The sequence below is a fragment of the Pongo pygmaeus genome, chromosome 11 (assembly GCF_028885625.2).
Source record: "Pongo pygmaeus isolate AG05252 chromosome 11, NHGRI_mPonPyg2-v2.0_pri, whole genome shotgun sequence".
Classification (NCBI taxonomy): domain Eukaryota; kingdom Metazoa; phylum Chordata; class Mammalia; order Primates; family Hominidae; genus Pongo; species Pongo pygmaeus.
The window spans coordinates 42,394,467-42,419,441 of record NC_072384.2 but is presented as its reverse complement, the minus strand read 5'-3'; the positions used below and the strand labels follow the sequence as shown (position 1 = coordinate 42,419,441).

At 36.9% G+C, this 24,975-nt stretch overlaps 1 protein-coding gene across 8 annotated transcripts in view; it reads right to left on the bottom strand.

The window, feature by feature from the left end:
* Positions 1-24,975, bottom strand: part of KYNU (kynureninase) — a 185,527-nt gene that overhangs the window by 11,439 nt on the left and 149,113 nt on the right. For 7 of the 8 annotated variants that reach the window (XM_063647431.1, XM_054477777.2, XM_054477776.2 and 4 more), the window contains 2 exons: positions 7,233-7,285; positions 3,561-3,646 (listed from right to left, as the gene is read on the bottom strand). In XM_063647431.1, the coding sequence (XP_063503501.1) occupies positions 3,561-3,646; positions 7,233-7,285 (139 nt within the window). Of the gene's footprint in view, positions 1-3,560; positions 3,647-4,610; positions 5,163-6,408; positions 7,286-24,975 lie in introns of those variants that run through there. The other variant, XR_010122796.1, reaches the window with a different exon arrangement.

Below are 24,975 nucleotides of genomic sequence, written 5' to 3'. Positions count from 1 at the left end.
TTCAAAGAACATCTTTATTTCTGCCTTCATTTCGTTATGTACCCAGTAGTCATTCAGGAGCAGGTTGTTCAGTTTCCATGTAGTTGAGCGGTTTTGAGTGAGATTCTTAATCCTGAGTCCTATCTTGATTGCACTGTGATCTGAGAGATAGTTTGTTATAATTTCTGTTCTTTTACATTTATTGAGGAGAGCTTTACTTCCAAGTATATGGTCAATTTTGGAATAGGTGTGGTGTGGTGCTGAAAAAAATGTATATTCTGTTGATTTGGGGTGGAGAGTTCTGTAGATGTCTATTAGGTCCGCTTGGTGCAGAGCTGAGTTCAATTCCTGGATATCCTTGTTGACTTTCTGTCTCGTTGATCTGTCTAATGTTGACAGTGGGGTGTTAAAGTCTCCCATTATTAATGTGTGGGAGTCTAAGTCTCTTTGTAGGTCACTCAGGACTTGCTTTATGAATCTGGGTGCTCCTGTATTGGGTGCATATATATTTAGGATAGTTAGCTCTTCTTGTTGAATTAATCCCTTTACCATTATGTAATGGCCTTCTTTGTCTCTTTTGATCTTTGTTGGTTTAAAGTCTGTTTTATCAGAGACTAGGATTGCAACCCCTGCCTTTTTTTGTTTTCCATTTGCTTGGTAGATCTTCCTCCATCCTTTTATTTTGAGCCTATGTGTGTCTCTGCACGTGAGATGGGTTTCCCGAATACAGCACACTGATGGGTCTTGAGTCTTTATCCAATTTGCCAGTCTGTGTCTTTTAATTGGAGCATTTAGTCCGTTTACATTTAAAGTTAATATTGTTATGTGTGAATCTGATCCTGTCATTATGATGTTAGCTGGTTATTTTGCTCGTTAGTTGATGCAGTCTCTTCCTAGTCTTGATGGTCTTTACATTTCGATATGATTTTGCAGTGGCTGGTACCGGTTGTGCCTTTCCATGTTTAGCGCTTCCTTCAGGAGCTCTTTTAGGGCAGGCCTGGTGGTGACAAAATCTCTCAGCATTTGCTTGTCTGTAAAGTATTTTATTTCTCCTTCACTTAAGAAGCTTAGTTTGGCTGGATATGAAATTCTGGGTTGAAAATTCTTTTCTTTAAGAATGTTGAATATTGGCCCCCACTCTCTTCTGGCTTGTAGGGTTTCTGCCGTGAGATCCGCTGTTAGTCTGATGGGCTTCCCTTTGATGGTAACCCAACCTTTCTCTCTGGCTGCCCTTAAGATTTTTTCCTTCATTTCAACTTTGGTGAATCTGACAATTATGTGTCTTGGAGTTGCTCTTCTCGAGGAGTATCTTTGTGGCGTTCTCTGTATTTCCTGAATCCGAATGTTGGCCTGCCTTGCTAGATTGGGGAAGTTCTCCTGGATAATATCCTGAAGAGTGTTTTCCAGCTTGTTTCCATTCTCCCCGTCACTTTCAGGTACACCAATCAGACGTAGATTTGGTCTTTTCACATAGTCCCACATTTCTTGGGGGCTTTGCTCGTTTCTTTTTATTCTTTTTTCTCTAAACTTCCCTTCTCGCTTCATTTCATTCATTTCATCTTCCAGGGCTGATACCCTTTCTTCCATTTGATCGCATCGGCTCCTGAGGCTTCTGCATTCTTCACGTAGTTCTCAAGCCTTGGTTTTCAGCTCCATCAGCTCCTTTGAGCACTTCTCTGTATTGGTTATTCTAGTTATACATTCTTCTAAATTTTTTTCAAAGTTTTCAACTTCTTTGCCTTTGGTTTGAATATCCTCCCGTAGCTCGGAGTAATTTGATCGTCTGAAGCCTTCTTCTCTCAGCTCGTCAAAGTCATTCTCCATCCAGCTTTGTTCCGTTGCTGGTGAGGAACTGCGTTCCTTTGGAGGAAGAGAGGTACTCTGCTTTTTAGAGTTTCCAGTTTTTCTGCTCTGTTTTTTCCCCATCTTTGTGGTTTTATCTACTTTTGGTCTTTGATGATGGTGATGTACAGATGGGTTTTTGGTGTGGATGTCCTTTCTGTTAGTTTTCCTTCTAACAGACAGGACCCTCAGCTGCAGGTCTGTTGGAGTACCTGGCCGGCCGTGTGAGGTGTCAGTCTGCCCCTGCTGGGGGGTGCCTCCCAGTTAGGCTGCTCGGGGGTCAGGGGTCAGGGACCCACTTGAGGAGGCAGTCAGCCCGTTCTCAGATCTCCAGTTGCGTGCTGGGAGAACCACTGCTCTCCTCAAAGCTGTCAGACAGGGACATTTAAGTCTGCAGAGGTTACTGCTGTCTTTTTGTTTGTCTGTGCCCTGCCCCCAGAGGTGGAGCCTACAGAGGCAGGCAGGCCTCCTTGAGCTGTGGTGGGCTCCACCCAGTTCAAGCTTCCAGGCTGCTTTGTTTACCTAAGGGAGCCTGGGCAATGGCGGGTGCCCCTCCCCCAGCCTCGCTGCCGAGTTGCTGTTTGATCTCAGACTGCTGTGCTAGCAATCAGCGAGACTCCGTGGGCGTAGGACCCTCTGAGCCAGGTGTGGGCTATACTCTCCCGGGGCACCGTTTCCTAAGCCCGTCGGAAAAGCACAGTATTCGGGTGGGAGTGGCCCTATTTTCCAGGTGCCGTCTGTCACCCCTGGAAAGGGAACTCCCTGACGCCTTGTGCTTCCAGAGTGAGGCAATGCCTCGCCCCTGCTTCGGCTGGCGCATGGTGCACTCACCCACTGACCTGCGCCCACTGTCTGGCACTCCCTAGTGAGATGAACACGGTACCTCAGATGGAAATGCAGAAATCATCCGTCTTCTGCGTCGCTCGCGCTGGGAGCTATAGACCGGAGCTGTTCCTATTCGGCCATCTTGGCTCCTCAACTGCATTTAGTCTAATACTAAATAATAGTATCTAAGGAATCACAATTTCATTTTCTTGTTATGTATATTTATCATTTCAGGGTGAGACTAAATTTACCCAAATAAAAATATAAATTAATTTAAAGGAAAATATTAAGTCAGTGATAGTGGAGACTATAAATGGATATAATGGCATAGAAATTCCAATTTAAAAAAATCATAAAACCCTACCTTATGAGACAACCTTATTTAATCTTTGGTTTACTCTGATTATTCTTTTTTTCCTTCAAGTAAGTCTTTCCTATCTTTGCCACATGGTACTTGGTCAGTTCATTCACCTACAGTGAACTAGAAAAAGTACAGTCCCCAGTAATCACATCAGGCACACAAAATTTTCTCAATAAATTTATGTTGAATGAGTGAATTTATGAAGAATTAAATATTGCATGCTTATTTAGTATACAGAGAGGCCAAGAGAAGGTTAAATAACTTATTCATGTTTAAACAGATTCTAAGTGGAGTAAAAAACTTATCTTCCCAAAAGAGTTCCATTTAATATTTACTATGTGCCAAGCATTGTGCTGGGGGCTGGTGACATGAATGAAGGAAGACCCTCACCACATCATCACTGTCCTAAAGGGGAATGCTGCCTTCGGTCCCTTGTTCATGCACAGTGCACATGTATCATCTTGCTGTGTAGCAGAGAAAGTACTACAAATTGTCACAATCAGATCAAGAAAAAAGGCAAAGATGTGGGAAGGTTGAAACATACATCACTTACCTCTAAACTAGCATGTAAGGAACAGACCAACAAAATGGGAGGATTTGAAATTCGGAATCCACAGACCCCAGGGATTAACTGCAGTTCTGAGAAATTAATATCATGTCATTATCATAGAAGGTAACTTTAAAAGGGTCCATAAAGATACTAAAGTACTGGAGAGTAAAAGAGCAAGACTTAAAACTTTCTTCCTGGGTAGGATTTCTGAGATATTTAAGATAAACTCCATGGAACAAAAATATCAACGTTATTTCCCCTTTAACAGCAGTTCCCACCTCCCTTGTCCCCACCTTCTTAGCAGAACACCAGAAAACTTAGACCCAAGGTAAAAATGACATCTTCTGGAAGTTTTTCTGGACCCCATTCTCTGCCTTCCTATTCCCAAGCCAGGATTCCTTGTTCTGCCCAACTTTTGCTATTCGATTATGAAACCTTGTCAATGAGAGAGAGCATCAGCTTTTAGTGGCATGTAATTGTAATGTCACCCAAAGGCAGAAATATGAATGAAATGACCTAGGAAGGTGACTTTTAGCTCTAGGATTGTTAGGTCAAGTGGTTTCTCTTATAAAACACATACAGACACACACATGCACACACACACACACACACACACACACAATAGAGGGGGCTTTAAAAAAAGATCTGCCTAAGTATATAAAAAAGGTAAATTAATAACAGATTCTCTACTAATTAGAATTAAGCAGATTGAACTGCAGCAAGTTAAATTCAATAGGGTTAAGATAGCTAGTCAGAGATAAGTTAACACTATGACTGACTAAAAGAATGTTAAAACATGATGACTTTTTATATAGTCATCAAATCCAGGATTAAGCAAACTATGGTGATATGGTTTGGCTCTGTGTCCCCACCCAAATCTCATCTTGAATTGTAATCCCCATATGTCGAGGGAGGGACCTGATGGGAAGTGAATGGATCATGGGGGCGGTTTCCCCCATGCTGTTCTCATGACAGTGAAGGAGTTCTCACAAGATCTGATGGTTTTAAAAACAGCATTTTTTTTTTTTTTTTTTTTTTTTTTTTTTTGTGATGGAGTCTCACTCTGTCACTCAGGCTGGAGTGCAGTGGTGCAATCTCGGCTCACTGAAACCGCCACCTCATGGGTTCATGCCATTCTCCTGCCTCAGCCTCCTGAGTAGCTGGGACTACAGGCGCCTGCCACCACGCCCGGCTAATTTTTTTGTATTTTTAGTAGAGACGGGGTTTCTCCGTGTTACCCAGGATGGTCTCTGTCTCCTGACCTCATGATCCGCCCGCCTTGGCCTCCCAAAGTGCTGGGATTACAGGCGTGAGCCACCGCGCCCAGCCAAAAGCAGCAGTTTTTATGCACTCTCTCTCTCTCACCCTCGCATCACCTCATATGTGCCTTGCTTTCCCTTTGCCTTCTGACATGATTGTAAGTTTCCTGAGGCTTCCCCAGCCATGTGAAACTGAGTCAATTAAAATTTTTTCCTTTTCAAATTACCCAGTCTCAGGTGGTATCTTTATAGCAGTGTGAAAACAGACTAATATATATGGCCATATGGCCTGTGGGCCAAATTTGACCTACTAGTTTCGTTTTTGTTTTTGAGACAGAGTATCACTCTGTCACCCAGGCCGGAGTGGAGTGCAGTGGCTCAATCATGCCTCACTGCAGCCTTGACCTCCCTGGGCTCAGGTGATCTTCCCACCTCAGGCTACCAAGTAGCTGGGACTACAGATGCACACCTCCACTCCTGGATAATTTCTGTAGTTTTTATACAGACGAGGTCTCACTATGTCACCCCGGCTGGTCTCAAACTCCTGTGATCAATTGATCCATCTGCCTTGCCTCCAAAAGTGCTGGGATTACAGGCGTGAGTCTTTGTGCCAGGCCCTGCTTTTTTAAAATACAGTTTTATGAAAACATAGCCACAATCTTTCACTTATGTATCACCTATGGCTGCTTTACCACCACAATGACGGAATTGAGTATTTGCCACAGTATTGCTATACAGAGACTGTATAGCCCAGAAAGCTTAAAATATTTCCTATCTGGTCCTTCACAGAAAAAGATTGCTACCCCTGATCAAATTCAATTCCGTTATCTCCAAATAAGAAAACCCATCTCAAATAATGTAAATAACTGGTATAATAACAGATCTAATTATTTTAGCCACCAAGGTAAAATACAGGTATCCTGACTTGACTGGAATATCCCATCTTGCAATTTGGTTGCTACAAATCTGCATACCAATGGTCCCTGACTTAACCATGGTTTGACTTAAAATTGTTCAATTTTACAGTGAAAAAAAGCGTACATCTTCAGTAGAAGCCATGCTTCAAGTACCCATACATCCATTGTGTTTTTCACTTTTAGTACAGTATTCAATATATCATATAATATATTCAATGCTTTATTATAAAATAGGATTTGTGTTAGATGGTTTTGCCCAACTCTAGGCTATGTAAGTGTTTTGAATGTGTTTTAAGGTAGGCTAGGCTAAGCTATGATGTTCTATAGATTAGGTGTATTAAATGCATTTTTTACTTAAGATATTTTCAGCTTATGATGGGCTTATCAGGAAATAACCCCATTGTAAGTCAAAGAGCATCTATATATATAAAATATTATCTCAGGCCAGCCTGGACAACATAGCAAGACCTCATCTCCACTAAATCATCAATCATCATCATCATCATCATCATCATCATCATCATCATCATCATCATCATCCAGTCATGGTGGTGCACACCTCTAGTCCTAGCTACTTAGGAAGCTAAGGAGAGAAGATTGCTTGAGCCAGGGATATCAAGGCTGAACTGAGCTTGATTGCACCACTATACTCCAGCCTAGGTGACAGAACAAGACCCTGTTTCAAAAACTAAAAAATAAAGTCAATAAAAAATGAAAACAAATTTAAAACGGTATCTCAGGGTTTAAAGCAATCTGAAGGATCAAGCTTATGTTGAACTCTCAATGCGCTTATGATCTTTCTGCATCCCATGTGATTGAGAAATAGGGTCACGCAGGAAAAAGAAGCTCTGTATGGTAGAGTTTCACTTCTATCTGCTGGGGTTAACTGCTCACAGGAATTGCTACACTCTTTGGTACATGGCAAAAGCCATAAAACGAAAATAGGAGAAAAGAGGAGTGAAAATGAGTAATTATTAAGGTACTGCTATGTCCTACTTGGCTTATTGTTTTGAGCTTGACTAACCCTAAAATCAAATCTTTAAATAGATTTTATTATTCACATTAGATAAGTGGGAAAGAAAAAACAATGACACAAGATGATGTAACTTGTGCAGGATCAAAAAACTATTAAGCAGCAAAGTGTGATTAACACCCTAGTCTTTCTGGATCTAACTCCAAGCCCCAAATTTCCTCCTGTCCTCCATGCCCAGTGTTTCAGGCACTCTATATTGATGGCAGCTGACCAAGCCACATGACCCTTGCCTTGGACTTCATTTTCTTTTACCTCCCTACTAAGGGATAGACTCAAAATCGTGCTAAAATCTATAAACTCTTAGTCTTACACTCTGGAAATGTCATTTCTTATGTGACAATTCTCAGTGACATTTTTGAAGTGCACTCTCCCTGGGGCATATACATTACACATAATACAAAAACAGATGAACACTGAAATAAAGTTAAAATAAAAATGACTTATTAGGTAAAATAAATACACTTACTGTTATCCATCTTAAATCTGGTGCTGAGTTCATGGCCAAACCATCCCACTAATCTAAAATATAAATAAAAACATTAGGTTTTTTGGGGTTTTTTTGGATGCAGTCTTGCTCTGTTGCCTAGGCTGGAGTGCAGTGGCATGATCTCAGCTCACTGCAACCTCTGCCTCTTGGGTTCAAGCGATTCTTGTGCCTTAGCCTCTCAAGTAGCTGAGACTACAGGCATGCACCACCATGCCTGGCTAGTTTTTGTCTTTTTAGTAGAGATAGGGTTTCATCATGTTGGCCAGGCTGGTCTTGAATTCCTGAGCTCAAGCGATTCATCAGCCTTGGCTTCCCAAAGTGCTGGGATTACAGGTATGAGCCACTGTGACTGGGATATTTTGATCTATAAAAATAAACACTACTAATTTAGAAATCTGGGGACTGCATTATAAAGCCATTTGTAATATGTCATCAAATACTTCAGCAGATAAAATACTATATGGTATCATATGGTAATTAATATTTATAATTTAAAGAATGAGGATAAAAATCTATCCATCTCTATTATTATTTTATTTTTGTGTGAAATATCAACTTAAGAGTTATAGTTAATGACTGTTTTTTATTTAAAATAAAATGAACAAAAATATTAAGCAGTTTTTATTTTAAAATTAAGCTAAAAGCTCAAAAAGGTCAAACAATTAATACAATACTTTCACAATAGAATCTCTAAAGAGAAAAGTACCCAAAAAACCCATATAATTGTTGAAAGTTTTAAAAATACTTTTAAAAGAAATTGGTTGCTTTCATATTGTTTTTGTTTTGTTTTGTTTTGTTTTGTTTGAGACAGAGTCTTGCTTTTGTTGCCCAGGCTGGAGTGCAATGGAGGGATCTTGGCTCACCACAACCTCTGCCTTCCGGGTTCAAGTAATTCTCCTGCTTCAGCCTCTCAAGTAGCTGTGGTTGCAAGCATATGCCACCACGCCCGGCTAACTTTTTTGTATTTTTAGTAGAGACAGGGTTTCACCATGTTGGTCAGGCTGGTCTTGAACTCCTGACTTCAGGTGATCGGCCTGCCTCAGCCTCCCAAAGTGCTGGGATTACAGGCCTGAGCCACCACGCCCGGCCTCATATTGTTAATAAGAATGTGGGCCGGGCGCTGTGGCTCACACCTGTAATCCCAGCACTTTGGGAGGCCAAGGCAGGTGGATCATGAGGTCAGGAGTTCGAGACCAGCCTGACCAACATGGTGAAACACCGTCTCTACTAAAAATACAAAAATTAGACGGGTATGGTGGCACACACCTGTAGTCCCAGCTACCAGGAGGCTGAGGCAGGAGAATCACTTGAACCCAGAGGGGGAGGTTGCAGTGAGCCGAGATGGAGCCACTGCACTCCAACCTGGGTGACAGAGTGAGACTCTGTCTCAAAAAAAAAAAAAAAAGAATGTAAAATAAGCCAGACATGAAATACAAAATATACAGGGAAAATCATATACGTGTGTGTATATATTAGATGAAAAAGACTACAAAACAATTTAGAGAAAAATATAAAAAATTTAGAAAGAGAAATATCATGCTGCTTCTAATCAATTATCCCTAAATATTTTAGTTTTAGTGATGTCAAAATAAAAATTCCAAGGCACTATTTTTTGGGACATGACAAAATGTTTTAAAATTTATATAGAATAGAAAAGTATAGCAAGGAATATGCCATATTGTCTTGTAATAGTATCTTATATGCTTTATATGATAATATAGCATATTATAAAGTACAGTACATAAATGAGACTAATTCTAGTAAAGAAACATCAGTGAGACAAATGAGATATGACGGTAAATACAGAAACAGTCCTCAGATCATGTCACAATTATCACCTCTTAATTATGACATTTCCAAAATGCAAAAATGAAAAAATTATATTTACATACTCATGATTTTCAAAACAGAAATTTCTAAGTATAAAACAGAAGAAAATTCAAAGGAACATACTAACAGATTCATAAACATTTAAAATTCTGTATTAAAAAGACAGACAAAATTGCAAGGCAAACCAGAGATGGGGAAGAGAAGTGATATTTGTCCCATACGAAAGAGTTTTCAGTAAGAGTTTTTACATAGAAAAAGGACAATGTACCAAGAGCAACCCAGCTACAGAGCAGGGACAGGCAGTTTATAAAGGAGAAATGTCTGTGCCCCATGAATTCAGGAGAAGCAAACAAAACAAACAAAAACACCTCAATGTCACTAATGTTTCACACTATAATGTAAAGATGAGACCATATTTTATATATCAAATATGCAAAATAATTTAAAATTATGCATATTTTCATTAAAGATTCAAAGAAAGGAAATCAGCCACTGTTGAATAATGATAATAAATAAGTAATAAAATCTTTCTAGAGGACAGTTTAAGAAGATATATGGGAAATATGCATTGTTTTCTGTCCCAGAAATTTTACTCCTTCCAATTTATCTAAATTGGATTACACTACTTGGATTAGACTATTTAAAGTACACCAAGATTTGTGTACTAGTCATAGGGAACAGCGGGCACAGAAAATCTAGGCAGAAAAGAGTGAGTCCCCAGGAATTCCCACCCTCAAGCTGAAAAGCCTGAAACCACAGCCCAAAGTGAGAACTTCTATCCCTGTTTTCCCACTCAAATATTGCCTTTTCCTAAACCACTCACGGCCCCACCCCGCCCCATGCTGTGTCTATATTAATCCCAGACTCAGCCAGTAGACAGGATACAGCTGGGCATCGGAGAGAAGTGGCTTGACTTCAGAGGGACAGCTTGGTGGCGTAACTTGGTAACTTCGAGAAGAATCTGGCTGTCACACTGGCTCTTTGCACTGGCTGGTGGAAGGCAGCAGCCTCATGTGAAAAGTCAGAGGCCCCACTGAGCTATTAACACTTATGCCGACTGCGGACAGCAGAGCTAAAAGAGCACTGTAACGTGTCCTCTGGGGCTCTGAGAGTCGCAGGCACCCCCGGTTGGACTCTGCTGTGGGGCCTGCATGGAGTTCACTCCCGCCGGTTCTAAAGCCTGGGGCCAGTTCCTACACCTGCTCACCTGTGCGCTCCCTCCCACGAGGGGTGGAACGCTGCAGGTCCGAGTGAGTGGAGTTGGGTCCTACTAGCGCCAAGTGGCCAGCTGATTCCAGCACTCATTCATTCCAGCTCCCGTACTCGTTCGCTCGTGCACTCCCTCCCGCGAGGAGTTGAGAGCAGCGAGCGGGGCTGAGTAAACGAGGCACCCCTGTCAGGAATTCCGCGAAGGGGTCAGGGAAATATCCTGCTTCATTAGAACAATTAAGACAATACAATTTTCAGTGTCGAAACCACCTGAATATCTTGTAATGGAGAACTGATAAAAACAAATTACACCATTGCATGTGAAGGGATACTCTGCAGCCATTATAAAAATCCTATTTAAAAGAATATATATACAAAAAGATTAAAATGGAGATCACAATATTTTGAGTGTGATTCTAGTTTTAAAACAATAACATGTATGCATTTATATTTAACTATGGCCAAAATGTTAAATATTTTAATTTATGCTTTATTCCTATCTATGTTTTCCAGATTTTTCTTAAAGAGCACATATTGTTGTTGCATCATAGAAGGTTCTAATTATCATTTTAACTCCTCTTTATTAGTCCAAATTTTAATTTCAAAAATATTTTATGCATTTTGCCTATAGTTTTATAGAATTAATTAGCAGAGTCTGATTAGTTATGCAAAATGATTAATTTTTAAAAATCCGTCACTTAAAAATATCATACAGTTCTCACTAACTTATTAAAATTCATAGTGTACCAGCCCAGGCATACCTTTGAAACCTTATTTCTAATATTTATTCTCTCATTTCAAGTAATTCATTATGAGAAACTTAATGATCCTCTCTTTTTTGTCCCCAATGGTTCTTCTGCCTATAATGATGATACTGGGTGGAATCTGCATAGGAGGAACTGAAAAAAATCAGAACAGAGTGGTAAAAGCTCAAGTGATGGAATATCTACTGAAGTTCCAGTTTTTTAAAAAAAAAATTATCTAAAGTAAAGACAAGGTGCCCAATTTGAATTTCAAAAGCTACACCCTTGATACAATTAAGGGTGTAGAATACAAGAGAGCAGTGCCATTTTTAGAGCAGTGGTTACATTATGTAACCTGCAGAAAAAGGAGGCACATCCATAAAAAGAATCAACAGGACCCCTAAGGGATGGAAGTAGTGAGCAAATGAAAAATCTGAAAGGCTACTGTACCTTTCTCCCCTAGCTTCCTGCTTAGGTACCTCCCCCAAATTGCTACTCCAGGAAAATTCAACACATTCAGTGATGAACAATGAAAAAAGAACTGTGTATAGCACTAACACAAAGATTTTTCATGAAAAATGGGAGAAATCTACAAGCAGATGAAAAATATGCACGAGGAAAAGATTGCCTGAAAGTGGATGAGAAATGTAATGAAAATGAATACATAAAGAAAACAACAGAAGCTTAATGAAATAATATTCCATGCGTTTGGAAAAAGCCAAGTAAAAATGTAGGAATAGGATTAACATATCTTAACAATAGGAGGGATGAAAATGAGCATGCAGAAATCAGGAAAGAACTAGAAAAGAAAAATAAAACACATAAAAGAAAGGAAAAAAGATTTGAAAAACCTCAAGAAAGTAAGGATACTATGGAAAAACTAGCAAGGGACAAAAGATAGTTGTGAGAAAAAATACAAAGATATATTTAAAATAGTTTAGAGAGAAAATGACAAATTTAGTAAACAGATAAATAAGTTCCATCATAATCAAAATGAGTTTCCAAAGAAGAAAAGCCTGAGAAGAATTTTTTTAAAATTATAATTCAAGTCAACTTTGAGGAAATAAAAATGATTTGAATCTACATTGAAAAAATGCAACATCCTCTGAGTTAGTTGGGAGGAATTAACTCAGAATGGTTAATTTTGGTTACTGCCTATTAAAATTATTGGATTTTAAGGATAGAGAAAAAATTGAAGTTCCACTCAAAAAGGTTAAGTCAGAATAAAGAAAGAAATGTCAGATTGGCTTCAAATGTATCAAATGCAACCATTCAATGACAGAGACTAATATAGAAATACCTGTATAATACTCGGAGAAAAAAAAACATGATACATGAATGCTATGTTTGACTAAGTCAAATTGTATAAGTTTTGCTGGTATTGATCAAGCAAGTGTTCAGCTAATATTTTTCCCATGAATTCTTCATTACTAGAAAAAGAACTTGAGTCAGCCAAGAGATGACTGGTGAAACTATAATAAAATGACATATTGTGACTATCGAATGTATTTAATTATAAGACTGAGACTAAACAAATGTGGAGATTAAGGTAAGAGTAAATAGGAAATGATATGTGAAAGTGTAAAAATAAACAACTAAACATATAGGGGAGTTAACATAGTTTTACTCACTATCCATAATTTAAATATGATAGATCAGGTAAAACAAGTATAATCAAATCTAAGAATACAAAGTGAATATCAAGAAAGTTAAAATTACTGACAAAAGTATCCCTCTTATCATTTTTTTTGTCTGAATTCCATTTTGTCATATATGAAGATTGCATCTTGCTTTATTTTCCATTTTCTATTTATACTTTTGCTCATCCTTTTATTCTATTTTTTTCTGAGTTATTTATTTTAATTGCGTCTCTTTGCTTTGTAGTACAATCTGATGACTTTCTTTCAATATGTGAATTAAACCTATTGATATTTATTACTTTAACAAATATGTCTGGTCTTAATTCAATGTCATTTAATGTCATATTTTCTATTTCTAAAGCTTTTTAAAAAAGTCTTTCAACATGAGATGATTTGCTTATTTTTTTGAGTAATTTACTCATTTTTTATTTTGTACTTATTTTGATCTTTAAGGTTTTAATTTAAATTTTTCTTTTCCTTTATTCTATTAGTTCTCTTCCTTGAACAATTATAGATTTAGCAGCTTTCCTCTTCCTTCTACCTAATCTGTTATCACTTGATAGTCATCAATAATTTAAAAAATTCACAGTAAAGATAAAACAGTTATGAATTGCTGTTCATAACACAATACCACACCAACACTCAGAAAACAAACATTACAGAGAGTATAAGGAGAGAGAAATATCCTGTGGCAGAAGTTTTATTAACCTAAGTCCATGACAGATCAAGTGGACAAATATATCAATTAAGATGGTAAATCTAACATAAATGTTTAATGCTGTGACTTGAAATAAAGATTATAGCTTTCAAAAGAAATGCTCATAAAATGTTGACTATAGCTATACAAAATCTTTAATATCTCCAAAAAGTATATATTGCTGACCATAGTATCTGAGTATAATCCAATAAGACTAACAATCAATAAAAAACTCAGAAAATGAGAAGACTCAATTACCTGGCAAGTATAAAGTAAATTTATCTGAAATTACTTTTAGGATAAAGAGAAATACGTACTGAATTGGTAAAATTTCCTTTAAAAGAATGATTTTTAAAAGCTCCAGATCAAGACTTTTGGGAAATTGCCAAAACAGTGCAGAGAGAACAATTCATTGCTTTAAATTGTAGATCAATTTTAAAATTAGAAAGAAAACAAATAAATCAATAATAAGACTAAAAAGTGTTATAAAAGTACATGAAATGAATGTAAAATAAAGCAGCGGTATGCAATTAACAAAGAAAAAAGCTGAAATTAATACTTAGAAAACATAAAATGACAGTTACATTGATACATAAGTCAAGTTTGCTGTGGTGAGGGAGAGGAATACCAATTAATCAAGAAAACACAAGAAGGTATAGCTATGAAAAGAAAAACATATGCAGAAGGATATTCACAAAATAGGGAAAAATAAGCACATCATAAAAGAGACACTGCTTAAATTGACAAATCTAGATTAAATGAATAATTTGCTGGGAGAATATTACTTATTCATCCTAATCCCAGAAAGGAACAAAAAATGGAAACTAATAGATTTTAATAGGAGAAACAGAGAAAAAGCTTAAACATCTAAAACTCACAAAAGAAGGTAATCTCATGGGGAAATTCTATCAATACCTTTTAGTAGATAATTCCAATGCTATTTAAACTAGCTCAGTGCATAGAAAACAAAAACCAAATCAAAAAAGAGGTATGGGAGATATTATCATTTTTTGTGATGGTATTATAATGTTAATATTAAACTAGGTTAGGATTGCATACATAAAATATTCAGCCTTAAAAATATTAATACAAAAATCATAAAATACTGCAAACAGATTCTAACAGCATATTAAATAATAACACATTATGAACAGTAGGGTTCACATAGAGCAAAAATGGGTCTATACTAGCAAATTTATTAATATACAATTCATTTTATTAATAAAGCCAAAGGAAAAAATAAGATTATCTCCTTAAACCGTGTAAAGACATTTACAACATTCTTATTCTTAAGTTTTAAAAAATCTAAAGAAAACAATAGTAGAAAGATACTTAATGTAATGAAATATAGCAACCTCAGCCTGAAAGTCAAACTGAGATTTAGCAACACTGAAGTAACTTTCGTTAATACCAAGATTTCGCAGATATAAAAATAGGAAAGAAGATGTAAATTATTACTACTGTACTTTCAAGTTACACAATTTTTTACTTGATATGAATATTCAGATACTTTAGTATGGTAGTCTGGTGGAAAATCAATGTAAGAAATAAATTTCTGAAATCTAAAATTGCAACAAACAGATATATTACCAAAAAATGTTCAAGACCTACATTCCTGAACAACAAAAATATTCGAACAATATTCAATATCAAGAAAGTGTCAATTATCCTTAAATTGATGCACAAATTTAATATGATCTCAGTTGATATAATGTGGATTGTGTCCCTACCCAAATCTCATATTGAAACGTAATTCCCAATGTTGAAGGTGGGGCCTGGTGGAAGTTGATTGGATCATGGGGATAGATTTCTCATGAATGGTTTAGCACCATCCCTCTTGGTACTGTCCTTGCAATAGTGTGTGAGTTCCTGTGATTTCTGGTCGTTTAAAAGTGTGTAGCATCTCATTCCTTGCTCTCTCTTGCTCCTGCCATGTGAGGTGCCTGCCCCCCATTTGCCTCCCGCCATGATTGTAAGTTTCCCGAGACCTCTACAAAAGACAAGCAGATTCCAGCACCATGCTTCCTGTACAACCTGCAGAACCAAGAGCCAATTAAACCTCTTTTCTTTGTAAATTACCCAGTATCAGGTATTTCTTTATAGCAATGTGAGAAAGGCCTAATACACCAGTAAAAATAGATTTTTATTTGGGAAGCAGAAAAGCTGATTCTAATGTCATTTGAGAAAACAAATAATATTAAGAAATCTCTAAAAACCAATATATAACTCATTATATTAATAAAGCTAGAGAAACTCAGGATCAATTCTATAGACCAATGAATCAGAAGAGAAAGTCCTATCAAGCAACAATATATTTTTAAAAAATCCTCTGCAGCTCATATAACAAAGGGTTAATCTTTCTAGTACAAGAGTGTATATAGATCAATAAGGCAAAAATAAAAATCTAAGAAAAATGGCCAAAGGATATAAATAGACCATTTACAGAAAAGAAAAACAAATAGTTCTTAAAAGTTAAAAAGAAAATCTCTCCAATTACTAATAATATAAATACAAATTAAAACTACATTGCGATACCATTGTTCACCTCTCAGATTGGCAAAAATACAAAAGTCTGATTATGTACTCTATTGGTGTGACTGTGGGTAAAGGCTAACTCCCATGTACTACTTTGAGAGTATAATGTGATGCACCTCTGTGAAAATAAATGAGCAATAGCTACCAAAGTTATAAAGACAAACACCATTGACCTATGAAATTCACTTCTGGAAATTTAATCTCCAGAAGTATTTAAATAGCTATGAAGTAAATTATGTATAATTATACTCAGTGCATCTTTTTAGTAATAGTCCAAGATCGAAAGGAACCTACAAATTGTCTACACAGAAAATCAACAAAGAAATATCAAAGTTAAACTATAGTCTACCAAATGGACCTAACAGACACTTACAGAATATTTCATTCAACTACTTTAGCATACACATTTTTCTCATCAGCACTTAGAACATTCTCCAGGATAGACCATATGTTAGGCCACAAACAATTCTCAACAACTTTTAAAATGTTGCAATCATATCAAGTATCATTTCTGATCATAAGGGAATAAAACTAGAAATGAGTTACAGAAGGAACTTTGGAAACTGTACAAATATATGGAAATTAAGCAACATGCTCCTGAACAACCAGTGAGTCAATGAAGAATGTAAGAAGGAAATTTAAAAATTTCTTGAAACAAATGAAAATTGAAACATAACACACCAGAACCTATAGGATACAGCAAAATCAGTACAAGAGGAAAGTTTATGGCAATAAATGCCTACATCAAAAAAGTAGAAAGTAGAAAGATTTCAAATAAAAAACCTAATGATGTACCTCAAGGAACTAGAAAAGCAAGAACAAACCAAACTCAAAATTAGTAGAAGGAAGGACAGAATAAAGATCAGAATAGAAATAAATAAAATTGAGAATAAAACAAATATAAAAGATCAACAAAACTAAATGCTGTGGTTTTTTTTTTTTAAGGATAAACAAAATTGGCAAACCTTTAGCCAGACTAAGAAAAAAGAAGACCCAAATAAATAAAAATGCAAACTGAAAAGGGAACATTACAACTGATACCACAGAAATACAAAGGATAATTACAGATTACTATGAACAGCTACATGCAACAAATTGAAAAACCTAGAAGAAATTAATAAATTCCTGGACACACACGATCTACCAGGGTTGAACTATGAAGAAACAGTAAGAAGATTGAAGCAATAATGAAAAGTCTCCCATTAAAGAAAATCCAAAGACATGATGGATTCACTAATAAGTTCTACCAAACACTTAAAGAAGAACTAATACCAATTCTACTCAAACTATTTCAAATATTTAAGAGGAGGGAATACTTTCAAACTCATTCCATGAGGCCAGCATTACCCTGATACCAATAGCAGAGAAGGACATAGCAACAGAAAAAGAAAACTACTGGGCAATATCCCTGATGAACACAGTTGCTAAAATCCTTAGCAAAATACTAGAAACTCAATTCAAACAACACATTAAAAAGATTATTCACCATGATCAATTGTCATTCATCCCAGGGACGGGACGCAAGGATGTTGCATCCAACATCTTGAGCCATCAACATACACAAATCAGTAAATGTCATAATCACATGAACACAATCTAAGACAAAAACCCTATGATCATTTCAATACATGCTGAAAAGGCACTTAATAAAATTCAACATACCTTCATAATAAATATTCTCAACAAATTGGTTACAGAAGCAATACACCCCAATAACATAAAGGCCATAGATGACAAACTCACAGCTTACATCAAATTGAACAGGGAAAAATTGAAAGCCTTTTTTCTAAGATAGGAACAAGATAAGGATGCCCACTTTAACCACTGCTGTTGAACATATTACTGAAAGTCCTAGACAGAGCAATCAGGCAAGAGAAATAAATAAAAATCATTCAGACAGGAAAAGAAGAAGTTAAATTATCTCTCTTAATTGATGATATGCTTCTATATCTAGAACACCCTAAATAATCTGCCAAGAGGGCCCTGAAACTGATAACTTCAATAAAGTTTCAGGCCACAAAATCAATGTAAAAAAATCAGTAGCACTTCTATACATCAATAACAATCAAGCTGAGAACAAAATCAATAATACAATCCCATTTACAGTAGCTGAAAATAAATAAATAAATAAAATACCTAGGAATACATCTAACCAAGAAGTGAATGATCTTTACAAGGAGAACTACAAAACTCTGCCAAAAGAAATCAGAGATGACACAAATGGAAAAACATTCCTTGCTCATGGAATCAATATTGCTAAAATGGCTATACTGTTCAAAGCAATCTACAGATTCAGCACCATTCCCTGTATCAAGCTACCAACATTATTTTTTCACAGAACTAGAAAAAACTATTCTAAAATATAGAAAGAACAAAAAAAGAGCCCGAATAGACAAAGCAATCATAAGCAGAAATAACAAAGCTGGTGGCATCACATGACTTGACTTCAAACTGTACTATAAGGCTACAGTAATCAAAATGGCATGATACTGGTACAAAAACAGACACATAGACCAATGGGACAGGATAGAGAATCCAGAAATAAAGCTGCATAACAGCCATCTGATCTTTGACAAAGTAGACACAACAAGCAATCGGAAAAGGACCCCTTCTCAATAAATGGTGTTGGGATAACTGGCTGTCAATATGCAGAAGAATAAAACTGGACCCCTACCTTTTACCATATAGAAAAATTAACTTGAGATGGATTAAAAGCTGAAATGTAATACCTAAAACTATAAAAGTCTTAGAAGAAAACCTAGGAAATACCATTCTGGATATCAGCTTTGGCAAAGAATTTATGACTGAGTCCTCAAAAGCAATTGTGAGAAAAACAAAAATAGACAAGTGAGACCTAATTAAACTAAAGAGCTTCTTTACTGCAAAAGAAACTATCAACAAAGTAAACATACAACATATAGAATGGGAGGAAATATTTACAAACTATGCATCTGACAAAGTTCTAATATCCAGAATCTATAGGGAACTTAAGCAATTGAACAAGCAAAAAACAACCCCGCTAAAATATGGGCAAAATACATGAACAGATGCTTCTCAAAAGAAGACATACAATTGGTCAACAAACATATGAGAAATGCTCAACATCACTCAGAAAGATGCAAATCAAACCCACAATGATATACCGTCTCACACCAGTCAGGGTGGTTACCATGAAAAGGTTAAAAAAATGGCCGGGCATGGTGGCTCACACCTGTAATCCCAGCACTTTGGGAGGCCAAGGCAGGTGGATCACCTGAGGTCAGGAGTTCGAAACCAGCCTGGCCAACGTGGTGAAACCATGTCTTTACTAAAAATACAAAATTAGCTAGGCGTGATGGTGCATGACTGTAATCCCAGCTACTAAGGAGGCTGAGGCAGGAGAATCACTTGAACCCAGGAGGCAGAAATTGCAGTGAGCTGAGATTGTATCATTGCACTCCACCCTGGGCAACAAGAGTGAAACTCCATCTCAAAAAAAAAAAAAAAGAAAAAAGAAAAAAGAGAGAAAAGGTCAAAAAACAACCAATGTTGGTGAGCCTGTGGAGAAAAGAGAACAGTTATACGCTGTTGGTCGGAATGTAATTTTTTTCAGCTACGTGGAAAGCAGTTTGGATATTTCTCAAAGAATTTACAAATACCATTCAGCCCAGCAATCTCATTACTGGGTACATATCTAAAATAAAATAAATTATTTTACCAAAAAGACACACGCACTTGTATGTTCATTGCAGCTACTCAGAATAGCACAGACATGGAATCAACTGAGGTGCCCATTAATGGTGGGTTGGATAAAACAAATATGGTACATATACACAATGGAATACTATACAGTCATAATAAGGAATGAAAGCGTGTCCTTTGCAGCAACATGGATGCAACTAGAAGCCATTATCCTAAGCAAATTAATGTAGCAACAGAAAACCAAATATCACATGTTCTTACTGATAACTAGGAACTAAACATGGACATAAATATGGGAACATGGACATAAGGATGGTAACAACAGACACTGCGGACTACTAAAGTAAGGAGAGAGGGAGGGGATTGAGAATTGAAAAACTACTGGTACTGTGCTCAGTACCTAGGTGATGGGATCAGCAGGACCCCAAACCTCAGCATCACACAATATACCCAGGTAATAAGCCTGCATAGGTACCTTCTGAATCTAAAATAAAAGGTGAAGTTATAAAAATAAAAAATAAGAAATAAACAAACTGGAACTAAACCATAAAGTCATAATTATAAAAAGTTCTAATTTTCTTTTTGGTATGGTTAGAGCAAAAGTTAGAACCTTTCTCAAATCTAATATAAACAGTAGTTCATATAACTGAACTACATCAGTGGGGGTAAACTGGGAGAAAAAAATTTTGACGCAATTGTTTGTATGAGATGTCAAGCTAATCATAATGGATTTTTACTTGGAAAATTATTAAGAATTGATTTAGAAGACAGGCATAAAGTACTTGAGACTTTTCTAGTAATGATTTAAAAAATCCACGTCCACTCAGAAAATTCTCAACCTGCATTGTGTACATGAAAGAGAGAATTTTATAATCCTATTAGAGATAACCAAATTGTTTCCTAAATTACATATTAACATATTGAAATGTGCATCTATGTGAAAAACAGAATTTGAAATACACCTGAATATGAGGTCTTGCCTCAGAGGTGAAGTACATAAATCTTATTCCAAAGGAAATAATCACTGACTGTAAAATTTTACATGATAGTAATAAACTTGATACTTTATCTGTACAGACGTCCACGTTCATTTTTCAAAGCCTCAGAGCAAGCTTTATTTTAAGTGTTAACTCGCTAAAATATTTCAACAGAATGAACGTTTAGAGAAAACTATATTCTAGAATTGGTTGTTGTTTAGACTTGTAGCTGAAGGACAGATTTTGAACAGTCTGAAGAAAAAAAGGAAAGGAGATAAGAATATGTTTCAGGTGTGAGGAATTAGACTATTCTTAGGGCAAAGACATGCCTCTGGCATTACTCCAAACTGAACTCAAGCTACTGAGTTAAATTCAAAGAACCTATCAATGAATTTCACTGTTGAAATTGACATTCTGTCTAAGACACACTATTCGTTGCTAGGAAAATCTGAGCTTCCAAACTGACATCACTGATTCCAGTGTGTCTCAAAATATAAAGTCTTAATTTCAGGGGAAATGTTTTGGGTAGTCTCATTTACACACTCGCAAATCTATGTTTGTATTTCACTGATCCTACCTAATGCAGAACTTTATCTCCATAAACAAAACAAAATAAAAGAGGGACAAAAACCCAGGAAGAAAGAAGGAATGTCATTCACATAAACATAAACAAATATCCAAGCTTACATCTAGCATTTAAGGACATTTAAGGACATACAGATGGTCTTTATCAGGTCATGAGTCATGACCTGCTAATATATTATATCCAGCATTTAAGTACTGATCACATTTTCAGTTGTATGCATTGACACTGTGAATAATTACCACATACTTATTCACCCTACTTGGCGCCTGAGAATTTTGCATGATGCCCCTGGTCTGTCCATTCCACTTCCAATATGCATATAGGATAGGTAATTTGATTTCCCCACACCTTCTTTTTCCATTCAAATTTTTACTTTTAGTATTGAACTGTTTGATCTTAAAAGAGTTCTGAGGACCTTTTCCATTAAGTTTGCTAAATTTTTAGGCACACACTTAATATTTAGCTTCAGAATTGTTGTCTAATGATTTTTCCAGAAAAGCACTAAATCTGATTAGAAAACTTATCATCCATTGAGAGACCAAGACAGGAGGATTGCTTGAAGCCAGGAGTTTGAGACTGGCCTCCACAACATAGGAAGATCTGTCTCTTAAAAAACAAAAAAATAGCCAGGCATGGTGGCACACACCTACTTGGGAGACTAGGGTGGAAGAATCACTTGAGTTCAGGAACTCAAGATTACAGTGATCTATGATCACGCCACTGCACTCCAGCCTGGGTGACAGAGCCACACCGTCTCTAAACAAACCCAAAAAACAAATAAACAAACACCTGATGAGTTTTAAATCTGTCCCTGTTTTTCTATTTTATATTAAATCTCATGTTGTCATTTTCTCTGATTTGAAAACTGTATGGATTCAGAGACAACTACTCATATCCTATTGTTTGGAAAATGTTTGAGGTGATAAAACTTTAAATATATTAAGAATTTTGCTCATCATTTACAAATGGTCTCCCATAACTTTCTTCTTCTCCACCGTGAATCAATACATTTTATTGCTTCAGGATCATTTGTTAAGTGGAGAACACCAAACGGTGCATATAGAACCAAAATTCGAATTTTTAGCTTTGAGTTCCAAAACAAACTTCTGAAACTTATAGCAGAGACAATTCTCTTTAAAGGCCAAGACTTTTGATTTGCAATAGACACGTTTGATCTCAAATCATGAGTTACATATAGCCCAGCATAAAATTTACGCCAGAAACAGCACATATAAAAGAAAACTGAAGAAACAATGTATCTAACCCATTAATTAAACCAAATTTCCTCCTGCTGGGGAAGGAGAAGCCTCAGAAAAGGATGAGATTCACACCTGATTCAGGCTCCTAATACTTAGCCAGGTTGTACTCCATACCACTAGATAAATTCCAAGGGATGAGGCTGGGAGGGTTGAGAGGTCAGTGGGAACTCCACATATGTTTGAGAAGATCTGATTATGGAAATGGCCTCAGCCATGTTTCCTCAGCCCTAAGGGGCAGTCCAAATGTTTGTAAAGAATTTCTTCATGCTCCAAATTGGTGCCATAGCCTTGGTGTAGGAATTTTAGGAGAATGGACCTGTGTGTGATAGCACCTCCATTTAAAACCCAGGTTCACACTATATCCTCTAAAGACGCAAGAGACTATTTTGAAATTCCTGCTCCCCGAGGGATAGGTATAGAAGTGACTGACAGACCCCAAGTCTCCAATGGAGCTTTGGGATGGTTGGGATAAAAGGCATGAGGCCATTTCAGTTTCATACATATCTTGGAGGATGTAATGGTAATGAGAGCAGTTGACCCAAAGGGTACAGGCACATCTCAATGTACTCCAGGAGATGGCTGTGGGTCCGAAGCCTCTCCCTTACCTATGCCTGAGTGTTCTGTATATCATCTACCTTTGCAATGTCATTCTGTGGAGGAAAGGAAAAGAACGCTGAACCAAAAGAACTTAAACTCCAAATTTACTGAGAAAAACAACAAAAGTCACTAAACTTACCCAGAAGTTACAAGACCAAATTTCCTTCAAGAAACAGATGTGGGTTCATGATAGAATTAAATTCAGATAGACAAAAACAAAGAAAATAAAATTATTTGCTCATTTAAATTCAAGACCTGATAACATTCATACATGCAACTTTTCTTTAAAACTATCAAATTTCTAGAAATTAAAAATAGAGCTACCATAAGACCTAGCAACTCCTCCTCTGGACATATACCCAAAGGAAATGAAATCAGCACCTTGTAAAGATATCTGCACTCCCTTGTTCACTGCAGCATATTCAAAATTGTGAAGATTTGGAATCAACCTAAGTGTCCATCAACAGATGAGTGGAAAAGAAAATATGATGGACACAGACACACACACACACACACACACACACACACAGAGAAAGAGACAGAGAAACAGAGAGAGACAGAGAGAGAGAGAAAAAAATATTATTTAGCCCTAAAAAAAGAATAAGGTCTTGCCATTTACCACAACATGGATGAGCCTGGAGTACCTTATGCTAAGTAAAATAAGCCAGAGCCAGGTGTGGTAGTACACACTTGTAGTCCCAGCTACGTGGGAGGCTGAGGTGGGAGGATCACTTGTGCCTGGGAGTTTAAGGCTGCAGTGTGCTGTGATAGCATCTATGAATAGCCATCACACTCCAGCCTGGACAACATGGTAAGACTTTGTCTCTAAAAAATTAATAAGAAAAAAGAAAGAAAAAAGCCAGACATGGAAAAATTGCATGATCTCACTTATGTATGAAATCTAAAAAAATTCAAATATACAGAGATAGAGAACAAAAGAGTGGTTACCAAAGACAGGTGTGAGGGAAGAAAATGCGGACAGGTAGGTCAGAGGACACAAAGTAGCAGATATGCAGGATGAACAAGTCTAGAACTCCAATGTACAGCATGAGGACTATAGGTAGTACAATTGTATTATATTTGGGATTCATGCTAAATGAGTAGATTTTCCCTGTTCTTGCTAGAAAAAAAATGGGTAACTGTATGAAGGTGGATATCCTAATCTGCTTCACTATAGCGACCTTTTACTGCTTCTGTGTATCCCATACATCATGTTATAGACCTTAAATATACACAGTAAAAAATAAAACAAAAATATGAAAAATATTATGGGAAATGACCCATGGGCCTTTGTACTCCATAGTCCCTTTTTCTTTCTTTTTTTTTTTTTTTTGGAGATGGAGTCATGCTCTGTCACCCAGGCTGGAGTGCAGTGGCATGATCTTGGCTCACTGCAACCTCCACTTCCTGGGTTCAAGCCATTCTCCTGCCTCAGCCTCCCGAGTAGCTGGGATTACAGGCAGGCACCACTAGTCCCGGCGAATTTTTTGTATTTTTAGTAGAGATGGAGCTATGCCATATTAGCCAGGCTGCTCTCGAACTCCTGACCTCAGGTGATCCACCCGCCTCGGCCTCCCAAAGTGCCGGGATTACAGGCGTGAGTCATCGTGCCCGGTCCAGAGCCTCTTCTGAGATAGAGCTGCTTTCTTCTGTTCTCCTTTGTTGCAGGAAACATTTTATATTTTGGAGAACCTCCAACTTGGGGAGACCCTCCAATATGGGGACAACCAGTGTATTTTCTCTAGCTGAATCAGCAGTGACTTCGGATATTTCCTCCCAGAGCCATTAGTATTCTAGACTCTACTTACAGCTTCAGTGATTTGGGTTCTGAAGACTTCCATGGATTGTCAGAACACAGCATGAACTGAAGCAATGTATGCTTGTCGCTTCAGACTGCAGCAAACTTTACCTTGCTTTCCATCCTTTTCTATTCAGACTGGTCTTCGTAAACCAATAATCTGTCATTCT